Consider the following 15,233-nt stretch of genomic DNA (forward strand, 5'->3'; position numbering starts at 1 on the left):
GTCGCAACGCCACTCACTCACATCTGACCCCGTCTCCTGTCTGTCATGACTGGGGGCGGCCAGGCCCAGGAGGGTGACCTGGCCAAGCTTGCCATCCCCTCTTTCGCAGTCCTTCCAGCACCACTCATCTATTATCCACAATTCATGCAGCACTCCCAACCTGGGAAACAAGAGAGTGGGACAAGGAATCAAATGAGCAGTCCCCTGTGGACTGTGGCAGAACAAAGCACTGGGCCAGAACTTGCCCCCTCTCTAGCCTCTAGGAGGGAGAGCTGGGGAGCAGGAAATGAATGTGGATCTCTTGCATGGCGATACAGAGAAAGTGCTCACTTAAGTGACATTAATATCTGGGCTACGCAGAGCCAAGCCACAGCCCATGATAGTGCTTGGTGGACATCCTCTTAGCCCCAAACGCGCTTGCTTGATTGTTTTTCTTTACTAAATATGGCCACTTACACAACTTACAACTGAGCAGTGGAGTCAGTGGCATCCTCTTTGTTTAACCACTGCATGTGTCATGAAGAGGCCCCTTTGCTTAACTGTTTATCCACCGCATCAAAGCTTCCTGCTAGCCCAAGAAACAAATCCCAGCGACCTAGCTAGGAAATGTGACTGCACCCATCCCCGTGGTATCAAGGTTATCAATGGTGTTACATTAAGCACATGGTATGAAAGCCTGTGCTCCAAGCATACTGCATGGACTTGAGATTGTAAGCCCTTCAGGGCAGGATTGATCATCCTCGTCCTGTGTTTGTCTGGTCCCAAGCACAAGGGGGTCCTGATCTCAGTGGGGGCCTTTCACTGCTATCACAATGCAAATAATTAATTAATAACCATTAATTATCATTGTATTCACTACTCTCAGCAGTGCAATGATGTTGAGCCATTCTCTTTAGTGTGGATATTGTGAGAAAACTATTTGACACAATTGCATTGTGCTCTGCAAGGGTCAATCTAAGATGATAAACCAAACAGCCGGGCAGAGAGCAACAGTGGAGTGGAATTCTCATCCCTCCGTGCACCTGTAGCGTCTCTATCTCCCCTCTCTGCAAGATGGAGTGTGCCAGTCTTGCTCCTTGTGCGTCGGATCCTAACCGGCTGAGCGACTGAATTAACTCACTGAGAGGAGGAGGCCTGTGTTTCTGCAGCCAAAGGCTTTGGGTTCTTCTCCACAATTCTGCATGCACGGGGTTAACAGGCAGCTGGGTGGCCACGCACCATTGCACCCTTTCTGCAGCTCCATCTCCAGTAATTTCCTGAGGTTAGCACAATCCACAAACTTGAGGCAGTGGACTGGAAGGCAGCCGCCGGCTCCAATGAGCAATCCTGGCATAAGAACAACAGCGGCAACAAACACCCTATCTGGTTTTTTTTATGGGAGTCTGTATAAAAGAGGCAGCGCAGATGACACGAGGCAAGCCTGGCTGCTCATTCTTCCCTGAGTAATTGTGAGAGGACATTTCCCTCCTTGGGACAGGGAAGAAGAACGATTTTATTGCCGTAGCACCTACTTACCGGCTGATTACACAATAACACCAGGTACAGACCAAGGGCCAGCTCTACAGTTACTCCAGATTTACATCAGCGTGGGTAACAGCAGAGGCTGGCCCCAAATGATTTGAAACCGACAAGATTAAAACAGGATCAAGTTAAAACAAAATCAGCGCGTCACCCCCAAGGCCTTTGGGAACAAAGGTTTAGAGGAGACTCATTTGAGGGTTATTAAGATAGAGGGAGCTCTACAGCACAGGCTGTTACAGACAGGGCCTGTGCTGCTGCTGCTGCTGCTGCGAGTCCCAGAGCCCAGTTGCCTTGTTCCATTTGCCTACCAGAAGTGGGATGGCACAGAAGGGAGAAGGGTGCTCGGTGCACTCAGGACTGTGACATATTAAACTCCACCCTTGCCAACAAGGGCAGCAGCCAGTGACCTGACCACAGTAGTGGGTGCGGAGGATCCCTTCTGCTGCCCACTCCAGAGTTGCCATGCTCTGCCGGGTAAAATATTTAACCAAATCTCACCCCAGGCAAATAACATTTGGATCATCATCTGTTTTTCCGAGTCCCCATATATTTGCAGAGATCCATGCATTTTAAGGCCTGACTAGACCATTATCATCCCCTAGTCTGGCCCGCTGCATTGCACGGGCCACAGATTTTTCACCCAGCAATTGCTGTGCTGAGCCTTGTAGTTTGTGACTAAGTTACAGCTTATCTTTTAGGCAGATGTTTTTTGAAAGGGAAATTTCCTTTCCAAGGCACCTGTCCACCTGCCAATGCTCCTTCCCTAGGCTCAGTGGACATGTCAGGAGAAATTCTGATGTCCATCACATACACCAAGTGGATCTGATGCTCTTGCCACATGGGAAATCATTTGTGTTTCAATACCTTTCTCTCTGAATAAAATCCAGTTCAGGATGGTTTTTTTCCTCTCTGACTTCTTGTTGCCAGCTTTAAGCTCTATTTTGGCATCTTTCAATAAAAATGTTTGCCAGGGGGGAAAAAGGGGGACTTCAATACAGAAGGCTCAGTAGGCAGGTGGCAGAAATCTCCCCGGAAAGATCCGGTTGTGCAGTAAACTTGGCTCAGAGGTTGGCTGACTGGAAAGTCAACTCACCTGTTAATGGGCCTGATCCATATTCTGGTGAACTCTAGCACTTAATACAGCAGCACCTCACCAACATTATCTAATTAGCAATCACAACGGCCTGGTGAGGCAGATGGGTGTTACTGTCCCCATTTCACAGATGCGGATATGGAGGCAGAAAGGCTGAGTAAAGCCACAGAGCGAGTCAGTGTCAGAACCAAGATCCGAATGCAGGAGTCCCTTGTTCTCAGTCCCATGCTTCATCCACTAGACCACACTGTCTCTTGCACTGTTGACTTATCTCACCTTATAGCCAGAAGCCATGCTGACCATTGTTGATGATGGGAAGTGTCCCTAATGCCCGCTACGGTAGCTAGGGCAGCACACAGCAGAAAACTAGTCATGGCAGCATGGCTCTCAGGGCTTCCAAAGGCCAGCCACAAAGACAGGGGCTAGAAACTTAAGGAGAAGAATTAGATTTTAGCCTTGATATTTTCAGATGCGTGAAACTGAGTAGGCCTTCCAAGGACAGTTTATGGAACCTTGACACCCAGGCCAATTTTAGAGATACATACTTGGCCCAGTTCTCCAATCCTCAGCCCACCTCCGAGTTATCACTGGTGTTCTAGCAGAGTGATGATTGCTCTCCCATGGGAGACTCTGGTCACCCTGTCCTCCCCTGCGACTCAGAGAGAGCCACCCTTCAGGTCAGTTTGCTTTTGAATTTTGTTCCTGATAACGGTCTACAATTTCATGCTGCTTCACACAGTTCTTATGTGGGCACTTAACAGGGGCAGCAAGAGGTTCAACATTTCTGTGGGAGAAGGGATGACTCCATATCTAGGCAAAAAGGCTCTTAGTTTCTGCTCTTTGGTTGCATCTGGGTAGTTGCTTATTATTATACTGTGTATATTATTGCAGAGTTTACTAGTGTTTTTGAAAGGAATAGTCAACAGGAATGACCTCCTAATTTGCCTTTCGGCACCCTAGCTAGCACACTCAGAATTCATGAGCACCAGGAATGCTCTGAAGTGGTTGCATACAGGATAAATGCTGAGTTTCTCTGTACGTAGATGGTATTTAAACCCCAGGCACTAAGCAGAAATTTGTGCTTAAGGAATCACTCTCCATTAATCTGAAATATTCCTCCTCGTGTTCAATGTGATCTGTGGCCAAATTGGTTTTCTTCTTTCTTTAAAGCAGCAGCATCCTGTCTGAATACATAAGGTGTACTTTAATAGGAAAATGGCTTTTCCACTGCAGTCCCATTCTCTGAGGTCCTGAGTAACCTCAGTTTCTACTGACTCCACTGGGGATGGCGGGTGCTCATCACCTCATGGAATAAAGCCCTGGGGGAAGATTCCCCTCCTGCCTCTCTGGAGCAAAGATCAGGCAGCCTAGGTAAGATGGCAACATTGTCTCCTTTTACTTGACTGTGCACATAAGCAAACTCAATGGCTTCCCTATCCACTGGAGGAGAGACTGGAAACCCAGGAAATATTTTCAGTTAGGAAGATGATTTCCCATAGCCCTTAGGAACATGAAGATTTTATCAACAAAAAACCCTTCCAAAAAAATTCTTCAATCCAAAAAGACCACAGTGTACAGAGCTGGGAGGGGAGGGAAGATGAGAGCGTGGGGGTGGAATGGGACCAGAGGTAAGCTTGTTTGGGCGACCTTAGCTAAGCACTTCCAAAGGTTGGCTGCTGTTGGTTGCTTTTGAAAGTTGAAGCTTAAATTCTGAAAAATAAGGTTTTTCTTCTTTTTTGTTTGTTAATTGCCATATTATTTTCAGGCACTTTGAGAAGAGATTGGGATTACATCTATTCAACCCTACCTCTGGCTAAACACATTCTTTGCCTGGGGGAGGTTTGCGAGTTGGCACTGGACTAGCTTCATGTTACACCTCTTCCTTGGCATGGTCTATGGCTTCCTGCCTCCTCTCCTTCTGGACTGTGCATCTCAGATTTGGTGAATTCAGAAGGTGAAGAAATGTTTGTTTCTGACTCTTCTCACTCCAAGTTTTTGCAGAGTCTCCGTTTTCTGTAGTTATAAAGCAAGGTGCCAAAGAATCCTTTGTGTTCCCTATTGGAGTTTAGGTAAGAAACCCTGACTTCTCAGATGTAGCTGACCCCTAATCTTTACTCTTGGGGGGGGGAGAGGGGAAATTCATTGCAATCCAGAAGGCCTGCACAAAGCTTTCTGCAGCATTAAACCCTGTTGACAGGACCTGAGAGGTGTGTAGGTCCTGTGCTGATTTTCTGCTCAAAAGTGAATTTCACCCTTCGTGCCCAACATGGCCCCTCCCCACTTCTGAAGAACAAAGAGAAATGGGGAAAGAAAGTACAGGTATTTATCTAATCATCCCCTTGCCTTCCACTAATTCTAAATATAACCCAAATCCTAAACTGAGTCAATATCTACTACATACCACTGAAATGAGCCAAGGGGTATGAGCTGCCACGCTTCTGAGATACAGCACACACCAAGCATTTTTGGGGCATATATCCCAGCACTGTGTCCTCTCAATCATGGAATTGGTCTGTCAAGTTGCCATTGGCTCACTCAGCCTGCACTTTGTGATCAAGATTTTGGAATATGTCTGATCATATTCCAATTCATTTAAAATGTTGAGCAGAGGGGCATGTGTGACAACTAAAATGTTTACCTATCAGAGATGGAAGACTCTTGCCCCATCTGCCTTTTCACACTGGTTAGCAGAAAAGACCCAGTTGGGTGACCTGGAAAATTTCATTTCATTCTGACACAGAAATTTTGCTTGTTCTTCAGTACACAACGGAGATTTCTGGGCTGGAGAAACTGAATTGGTTATACTATTTTTATTTTGTTGTTTCCTTAATGCATAGTCACCTGAGGCTATTAAATTGTTCCCACCCCACTGGTTATGAGGTTTTCATTTCATACCCATGGACATTTAACTTATTATTATTATTATTATTGTATCACAATGAAATGTCACATTGACAGCTTATTGCTTAAGGTGTTTAATACCACTCTTTATTGTAATTTTGTGCATCCTCTCTGTATACATTTATTACCATGCCAATAAAGATAATTGCTCCAAACAAAGCAACTCCCGCCCGCCATACGGCACTGCTTTTTAGGTTGGTCTTGACTGATATTTATTTTGCAGCACATTATACAGTCACAGAGCAGCTCTCAGCTATACTCACTTCCAAACTAAAAGATCCATTTTCTGTCTTCAGCACCAGAAGAACTCAGTTTACAAAGGCCGTAGATTTAAGATGTCCATTGGCTTTTCCCATCCCTGTGTGTTCAGCTTGAATATCAATTCCCAAAGGGAAATATGATGTGATCCAGACTTTAGTGAGGGCAAATCCCTCATTTTTCTTTCTCTTTCTTTTTGCTCTTTCTCTGGTTGGTCAGTTCATTAAGTTTTTTATCTAGGCGCCTCTGGAGATGAGCTCTTTTTGTTGGGTCCAGTGACTTGTCTTTTGATCCACTTCCAGCATACAGAATTCCTTCTCTGCTAATTCTCTGCCGAGCGTGTGCTTTGGCCTTCTCCCCACACCCATGAATCTGTAGGAGACAAAACAATAATTGTAGTGGCAGGCCTGGAACCGCCCTGAGATGTTACAGTGCCTTATGAATGAGTGGCATTGTTAGAGCCTGAAGTTCCTCATTACAGAATCCTATGCTTGAGTATACTTCACAGTCCATAAAAATGTCCCAGTTGTTGAGAGCTCTTTTAATACAGAAACAAAATACAAAGGTCATTTTCCCCCTGATAGAACACACACAGTAATTAAATCATCACTTTAGTCATCTTAAGAATTCCCTTCACAAAGCCTAAACATTTTTGCGAGATCATTGCTCCATCATCTGAGTAGCTGAATTTTTTAAACTTCTCTCATATCATCTGGTGAAATAGTAACTCTGTTTTCTAACCTGCAGCGTTAATGTCTGCTATTTCTTTTCTCTCTCGTTGAGGGAATGCATCTAAAATATGTTGTATAAAGCATGTATTGCACTTAAAGTCAGAAAAGTGATTTGGGGAAAAAAAAAGGCACCTTTTATTCAAATATCTGCTCCTTGTGTGTTTGGGCCTATTCACACTGGGGAAATTTTCTAACTGGTTTTAAAATCAGGTCTGCTAAACCAACTGCAAAACTGGACAGAACTATAGCGAAGACTCTATTTAAGGTGGCCTGATTCACTCAACTGTTTTCAAGATCATTAAACTGGCTCTGTAATACTGGGTCAGGCTGCTTTAAATCACTTAAAACCAGGCTGAAACTAAAGCTGTTACGTTTTACTAGTCAGTCTAGTTCAACCCATTTGAAAATCAGTTTGACATTTTCCCCAATGTAGACAAGTTCTTAGAATCTGATTCTTTTATGAACACGACAAACATTTTTACTCATCAGCACTACAGGATCAGGTTGTAAACTCTCTGGGGCAAGGGCTGTCTTTTTGTTCAGTGTTTCTAAAGTGTCAAGTCAAATGGAGTCATGGTCCAAGACTGGGGCACCCCAGGCACTACAGTAATGTAAATAATAATGTTAAGGAATAAAGAGCTGGATTCTCTTCTGCCACATGTAACAAACATTACTAGCACCTATGTTCTCACTTTGGAGTCTTTGTTACACCGTTGCTTATGTAGCCAGACAGAGAACATAGCTGGGTTTTCAGATCCCAGTGACAGCTTGCAGTGCTGATAGTTCCAAAAATCTTTGCATATATGATGTATATGACCTAGACGTCACTAAGGGAGAATAAATATGGAATTCCACAAAGTCATTTTTAATAGGGTTTTTAGCACATTTTGGGCCCAATCTGGTACCGTTTGAAATCAATGGGAGTTTTGTCACTGACTTTAGCCCCAATTCAGCATGTACCTAAACCTTAAAGCCATGAATAATCTCATTCCTATCCAGCAAAGTTCTTAAACAGCACATATTAAATCCTGTTTAGTGGAACTTAACAAGCGCTTTGCTGAATAGGAACGGTCTTATGCATGTGTTTATAGTTAGGCATATTCTTAAGGGCTTTGTTGAATTGGGGTCTTTATTAGGAACAGGACTGGACCCTTTAAGACAACTGTGCAGGCCCCACGTGCACATCATTCCTATTAAACCTAAGAGGTTTGACCTGCATGTTAACAGCAAGCCAGACCCCTTACTAGATCAGACCCTAGTTTGAAAAGCTGAACCAAAATAAACAAGCAACAGAAAGGTAGCAAAGCAGGTTTTATCCTTACAATTAATTCCCACTTAATTCTTCATTACAATTCACCAGGGAAAGGGCCTCAATTAGATTCTACATGAAATAAAATTCTGTCCAAACCAGATTCAGAATGAACATACATACAAATATTTTTTGCCATAGAAATAGCTGAGGTTAGTCCTGCTTTGAACAGGGGGTTGGACTAGATGACCTCCTGAGGTCCCTTCCAACTCTAATACTCTATGATTCTATGATCTTGCTTTTTCAGTGGAATAATCTCCACTGATGGTTTACAGGACCAGCTAGATTTTTAGAAGAATATAGGATATCCTGTGATGTTGCATGGCCTGTCTTATGCAGAGCGGACTAGATGATTTTAATAGTCTCTTATCCATTCTGGCCTTAAAATCTATGAATCTGTGACTAGGTGGCACAGGCACTTCAGATACACTTGCTTTTCATCTCTGCAGAGCTGGGTGCAGATCCTGGGTGTGGCACATACAAAAATCAATTTGGTGATCTCCTCGTACTTCCTGATGGAACGTGGCTCACACTGCCAGGCCATCTGGCTCAGCAGGAAGCCTGGCTATGGTAAGGCGAGTTGAGGAATATGCTGAAAGAGCAGCATGAAGGAAGCTTATACAGAGACTGGCTGGGTAACTAGTTCAGCCAAACATGTGGACACAACTTTTTGAACCAGAAATCAAAACCTCCAACCAAGGGGAAGCTTCCTCAGAACTGCTTACTGACAGGGAGGAACTGATCAAGACTGTGAGAACAGGGAAGCTTAGAATCAGTGACCATGAGCTACCTGAGTTTACTCAATTTAGAACCACAAACAGCTGTGTGGCCTAAGCCTGTGGCCCTAGCCACGACTTCGCGAGGTTCTGGGTTCAAATCCCAACTATGCCCTGACAACAGCAATGGGTAAATCTCTGGCTCCTTTAATATCAAGCCATTTGGAGCTGTTATAATTAATAAAAACAACAATTCTGAAGGGATATTAAACCTCATGCTTCAGAGTTTAAGCCAATCTCTAGCTATAGGAGACCTAATGTGGGGGGCCAATTACAGGACATCTACCTACTGCAGGGTTTCTTACATCTTCCCCTAAAACATTGTTGCTGGCCACTATTGGAGACAGGATATTGGAGGAATTCTAGAAGCCAGGACAATAAGAGAGCAAAAGCCTATTGCTGAGATTTTCAGAGATGTGGCACCTGACTCCTGGTGACATTGAAAGGGACTTAAATCCCATCAGACTCTTTGACAATTCCAATTCAAGAAAGAAGAAGTGGCCATTGCAGCTTCCTGCTCAAAGATCTGAGGTTAAAGAGAACCTGCCCTAGATATGGAAAGAGGGAAGGCCATCCAAGGACACTTGGTTTGACAAGGCTTGCAGGCAAAAGGTAAAAGCATCAAAAAGACGGATGAGCTAATTCTAGTCACCTGCATAAATGGGAATGAGAAAGGCTTTTTACAAACATACTAGGGAGGAAAAAGTGCTAGACAGAAAGCAAGTCCACTGGTTAGAGCATTGGCCTGGGACTTGGGAAACCTGGGTTCTATTCCCAGCTCTGCCATTGGCCTCCTGGATGACCCTGGGTAAATCGCTTCCCTGCTCCATGCCTCAGTTTCCCCATCTTTAAAATGGGGACAATGAAATGAGAGCAGAGTGAATAATTGTTGTTTTGGTTCTGGGGTAACACTGACAAATCTGGAAAAAAATTGGTTCAGTTCAAACCAAAACAGAATATTTTGGGATTCTCTCACCAAAACCAAAAACTGAAAAATATTCAACATGAAATGTCAGTTGAAATTGACTTTTTTTAAATGACATTTTCAAAATGAATCATTCTGGCATTTCTGAAATGTCTGCTTTCAGGGGGGTTTTGGGCTGAAACCATTCACCGAATTCTACCCAAATTCACAAATACTTTCTGTGCCCAAATAATGCATTTTTCAGCAGTGAGATGGGACCAATGCAACTGCTCACATGCTTAAAATTAGACACACGCTTAAGCACCTTGCTGAACTGAGGCCTCATAATTGCACATATCATCATAGGACATTAGCACCTACCTGTCCTGTGCTGGCTCTAGCCAATGCTACTAGCTTATCATATTTACAAAAGCATTTTTTTTTAAAAAAGCAGTCATCTTAAAAGAAACCTAAATATGTTAAAAGTCACTTATGCAACTGCCATGTGATTCATCGCCACATGCTCATCTAGGGTTAGTTACATACACATAAAGCAAAACATTTTTTCAGATCAGAGCATACTTTCTATAGTTTATTATCCCCTAATGCTTCTGATTGGATTTTCTTTGCTGATATTAGGATAAAATGATGGTCCTTGTCCTAGTACCAAGGATTTTGTGTATGAGATTGTCACAGTGGATATTAAGATAGATGGATGTTTTTACGGAGCATCTCCTACATCAAGCATCACGAGATGCCATGGAGAGCAAGAACACTGAGTGCTAATTGTGAGCAGAAGAGGAAAGAAAGGTTTTGAGATGAGATCTGTAGAGAGGAAGTGACTCAGACACTCGGCGTGAGAAAAAGGACTCTAAAGAGCTGCATTATTTCAGCACTAACACAATGTTACACTGTCTACCCTAGGATTTGGGTTTAAGTGCTCTCTAACAGCATTGTCTATTAACTGAATCCAAGGACATGCACACATTTGTACACCCTGTTCATTTCTTACATATAAAAATAATAAAACCAGAGATCGGGAAAAACATTTTCTCATGTTTGGAAACAAAAAACATGTTGCACTTGAACCTTGACAGCAAATAAAACCCTTCTCAAATCTCTGCTGGAGAAAAAGCTGAGATTTTTTTTTATCCATCAATAACAAACAATTCAAATAAACACCACTCAATCCAAACAGTTAAAACACAAATCAAAGTTCTGTATTAAAAAAAAACAAAAACTCAACAGGAGCAAATGATCCATTTTCTTACCTCTGGGAGCCAACTGTCACCTCTAAACTCACTTCTGTTTCTCCCTCACATTCCTGCAGGGTGTGCCTTCATTATGGTTATTATCTGTATTGCAGTACAGTTTCAGCACCCCAGCAGAGATTGGGCCTCCAGTGTGTTAGATACTGTACTACTTACATGGTTCTTGCACTCCCAAAGGATGGGAGACAGAAATGCTATTATCCCCCCTTTTACAAATGGGGATCTGAAGCAGAGAGAATTTAAGGGTTGATCCTGCAAGGTACTGAACACTCTGGTCCCAATTCAGCAAAGCACCTAAGCATATGCCTAAATGCTTTGCTTTATCGGTGCCAGAGTGCTCAGCACCTCTGCAGGATCAAGCCGTCGCTGACTTGCCCAAGATCACACTGGGAACCTGTGGGAAAGCTGGGAATTGAACCCACCTTTACAGACTCCCATTTCAGTGCTTTAATCACAAGACCATCCTTCCTTCTTTTCTATTTGCTTGTGGTCCAGGGCAAGTCAGAAATGTCAGAGTCAGAGCTCAGTGAAAGGCAGAAGCAACTATCACCAGGAGGACTATGTACTGCTAACAAAACCGGTATGCTCTTTGCATGCACTTTCCACAAATGCTCCTGATTTAAAGCATTTCCTCCAAGGTGCTCAGATTCAGGAGCAGAGCCTTCATTTTAAACTCCTCTGAGAGGCCGAGAGCATTGCTAAGGAAATCAATCTCAGAACGTTCAGGAGGAAAAGTCAATTTCACAGTCCCATGTTATAAAAATTCAGCTTGCCTCAAGCTGGGCCAAGAGACCGAGCAGCTGGCAAACTCCTGGCTATGCTTATCTCCCCTACACTCAGACAGCTCCCCAAAGCTGCCTGAGACGGACACACACAGCTCATACCTCTGGGATGTGATGGCTGAGACAGTAGCGCATGTTGCAATGCAGACAGAGCTGCCCCAAGATCGTAACGCTGGCTTTACACCCGGGGAAACCACATGTATTATCAGCTTTCACTGCAGCAGAAATCAGGGCATCAACATCTTCCTCAGCTGCGTTGTCTGCTCTGGTTTTAACTGCAGCCTTTCCTAGAAGTCCAGGGAAAAACCCAACAGTTTAATTGGTTATCAAATAAACCCAACAGACAACGGGCTACGTTCCTCGCTGGTATTTATCAGTGCAGCTCTATTGATTCCAGAAGGGTTCGCCCATTTATGCCAACAGAGGATTTGACCCCACCAGGATTTGACCCCAACCAGCCACGATCAGCATGAACAGTTGCTGAGGGCCAGATGCTACAGCGAGATGTACCAACTGGCATAAGCCACTGACACATCCATGGTAGAGGATGGGTTTTTTGAAGATATGTAACAGTAGGTAGCACACATCTCAGATTGTAACCTGTTCTGATTGCTCCTATCATCAATTTTTCTTCACCACCCTGGTGTTTCGCTGCTTTCTTCCACTGACTGGGCATTGTTAGGACACTCACTGGTAACAGTGAAAGAGATTGTTGCAAGCAGGCACTTTGCAGAGGTTGGCCACTGGTTCAAAGATTCATGTGGCCTCAAGTCTCACACAGTTCTAGCTACTTCCCATCCTGCCTGATAGGTGAACGTTTGCCCTGCAATATCTTGTGATCATCTAGGAGCTATTTCTCTCGAGATGAGCCTCAGTAACCTTTCTGAAAGTCAAGTCTCACGCTCTATAGACACATGCAAAGCTCACCTCCTGATGGGAAACACAGGGAATGAATGAGAGAGTGCAGCATGCCCTCGATTCAAGCAGGGTCATTAATTCTATTGAATCCCTCATCTCAAGGAAACTCTCAAAGGCTACATCTACATGGGGATAAAAAACCCAGGGCTGGCCATCTCAGTTGACTCAGGCTCACTGGGCTCGAGCTCTGGGGCTGAAAAATTATTGTGTAGATGTTCAACATCTCCACAGCAATTTTTTGCCCCGCAGCCAGGCCCTCTGAGCCGGCTGACCTGGGCCAGCCATGGCCATATCACAGTGCTTTTATCCCCACTCAGGCGTACCCAAAGGGGTCATTCTTCAGAAAGGGCCTGTTCTATCCAGGGGCAGAGAAACAGGCTGTAGCCAGGAATACATTACTAAAGCGGTGCAGTGTTCAGGGGTTTGACTTAGCTAGTCTTAGGTTGGGATTTTCAAAGCAGCCCAAGGGAGTTAGACACCTACTGAATTTCAGCAGGAGCTTAATTTTCTTAAGGCTCTTCTGAAAAGAATCCAGGGAGCAGCGATAATGGGAAGCCTGCAGTGTGACTGGCTTTTGCTATGGAAATAGTGAAATCTCCTAAAGGAGAGGCACACATTAAAGAGGAAAAAGCCTTGGAAATCCCTGGAAGGAGGGGCCTACCTTTTGCTTCGTTTTTGTGTTTCCTTCCAGCTACTGCCTGCAAATTGATGCTCAGCTCCTGATTCTTTCTGGCCCTCTCTTCCTGTTTGGCTTTTTCCCGTTGCATTCTCTCCAGGTGTAGCATTTTCAGATCCACTTTCCCTGAACTCATGCTGCTTCCTCCTTCTTTCTTGACAGGGGCTAGCGCCTCTTTCCTAGGGCTTTGGGATTCAGGAGGTGGGGTTTGCTCACTGCCATCTGCATTCACTGGAGAGGAGCTGATGGTGGTTCTTTTGCCAATGCTGATGTACCTCTCTCTCCCCTCCCCGGTGCTTACGTGCTGTAACCCATATTCTTCAGCCATTTGGTGAACCAGCATCCTGTCATGAGAGTTTAAGGATGAAGGGAAATCCAGCTGCATCTCGCTGCTCTCCAGAAACTCCACCATCATGGCCCTGAACTTGCCTGAATTGTCTTTCATCTCTGGTCTATCCACCCTGGCCTCGTTCACACTCTGCAAGGGAGATATCGCTGGTGTTTGTGTGGACGGTTTTGTTGGATTTGATTTGGTTTTCTGGCCTTCAGACTGAGGTTTTGGAACAGAGGCTGTGCTGGTTTTAGGCCCCACCCCTTGCTCACCATGACCCTGAGAGCTCTCATGAGAGTAGTTTTCTGGCACGATGTCGTCGAGGTATTCGAAGGCCGTCCGCACTTCCCCATGCTCACTCAGATAATCCACCAGCCGTTTCAGAAAGGCCTGGTTGCTGACAGTCCGAGAGTCACAGATGACTGCCACATGGCGTCGTGCACGAGTCACTGCCACGTTTATCCTCCGGTCCTCAGCGAGAAAACCCACCTCGCCTACAAAACACAAGCCCCCCGGCCATCAGAAACAACGGCATGGTGGTTGGCCAGACAAACAGCAATCGTTCCATACTATAGGCCTGATCCTCAGCTAGCGTAAATCAGCAGAGCTCATTAGCACTAGGGCGGTTTACTCCAGCTGTGGATTTTGGCCCAAGATACTGTATTGGTTGCAGAGTGAGATAGCAGGGAGAAACATGATCTAGTGGCCTGAACACGGAATTGGGAGGCAACAACTCCTGAGTTCCAGTCCCGGCTCTAATGCAGACTCCCTCTATGGCCTTGGACCAGTCATTCAACTTCTGCCTCAGTTTCACCATCTGCTAAATGGAGCTCACAATACTTATATAGCTCACAAGTGATTGAGAGGACGAACGTACATAAAGGATTTGAAGATGAATAGCATTACACAAGGGCTACTGTCTGGATGGATTATAGAGGATAATGGATTATAATGAGGAGAGCAGCAGCAGGGAACGGTAGGTGAACTGGCTGAACTGTGTGAAGGCACAGGCCTGCAATGGAAGGGGAAGCTGCATTTTAGGATTGTAACACACTGGCAGAGATCAGCCTTCACAACACCTGCCCACCCATAGCTGTCTCCAGCTATCGATACCTGTTTCACTTTCCCAAGCAGAGAAATACATCAATCCCAGGCTACACGACCCCCCAATACCCACCCAGACAAAGGGTTAAAAATAACAAACATACAGGAGATTATACCAAGTCTATTTCTGCTCTCTGGCTATTTTCTCAAGAAGCAGTAATAACAGATAGCAAATGCCAGAATGACTCAGCTCGGCTCAGCTAGTGCGGCCAGTGTGGGCGGCTACTAAGTCTCCCGCTTCTACGGATAAATGGGAGACTAGAAAAATAAACATTATGCAAACCGAGGTGACAAGCTTAATTCTGAGCATCTGAGGATCCCAATACAAAATGAATCAAACCATGTTGAATTGTAATAGCTAATTGTGTGCTCTACGACCTGGCGTTACTTACCAGCTACCACTGTCTATCAGTTTACAGAAGCAATAACGTGCTGGAGTATGCATCTCCAATTCCTCTTGGGATCCTGATTGCTGGGAAAGTTCTACTTATTAAAATCCACAGCAATACAATTGGGCTTTACTATTGGATTTTGCAAGCATATTTAGCAGTCATGAAAATGCGGGGCCAGGCCAGGACTGGCACTGGTCAGAGCCATTCACGGCCCTGTTGTTTTGGTTGCTGATCTTCACTGGGCAGAGGCTGCCAGCTGTGCCAAA

General features: G+C 44.7%; 1 protein-coding gene across 2 annotated transcripts in view; it reads right to left on the minus strand.

Moving 5' to 3' along the window:
- Positions 1-5,580: 5,580 nt before the first annotated feature.
- The window catches only part of IGHMBP2 (immunoglobulin mu DNA binding protein 2), a 75,270-nt gene continuing 65,617 nt past the window's right edge, over positions 5,581-15,233 (minus strand). For both annotated transcript variants that reach the window (XM_067540452.1, XM_067540451.1), the window contains 3 exons: positions 13,126-13,965; positions 11,649-11,833; positions 5,581-6,145 (listed from right to left, as the gene is read on the minus strand). In XM_067540452.1, coding sequence (XP_067396553.1) covers positions 5,948-6,145; positions 11,649-11,833; positions 13,126-13,965 — 1,223 coding nt within the window. In that variant the 3' untranslated portion in view covers positions 5,581-5,947. The remainder of the gene's footprint in view (positions 6,146-11,648; positions 11,834-13,125; positions 13,966-15,233) is intronic.

Source organism: Emydura macquarii, unplaced genomic scaffold, assembly GCF_026122565.2.
Source record: "Emydura macquarii macquarii isolate MOO-44397 ecotype Brisbane River unplaced genomic scaffold, CSIRO-AGI_Emac_v2 contig_587, whole genome shotgun sequence".
NCBI classification, from domain to species: domain Eukaryota; kingdom Metazoa; phylum Chordata; order Testudines; family Chelidae; genus Emydura; species Emydura macquarii.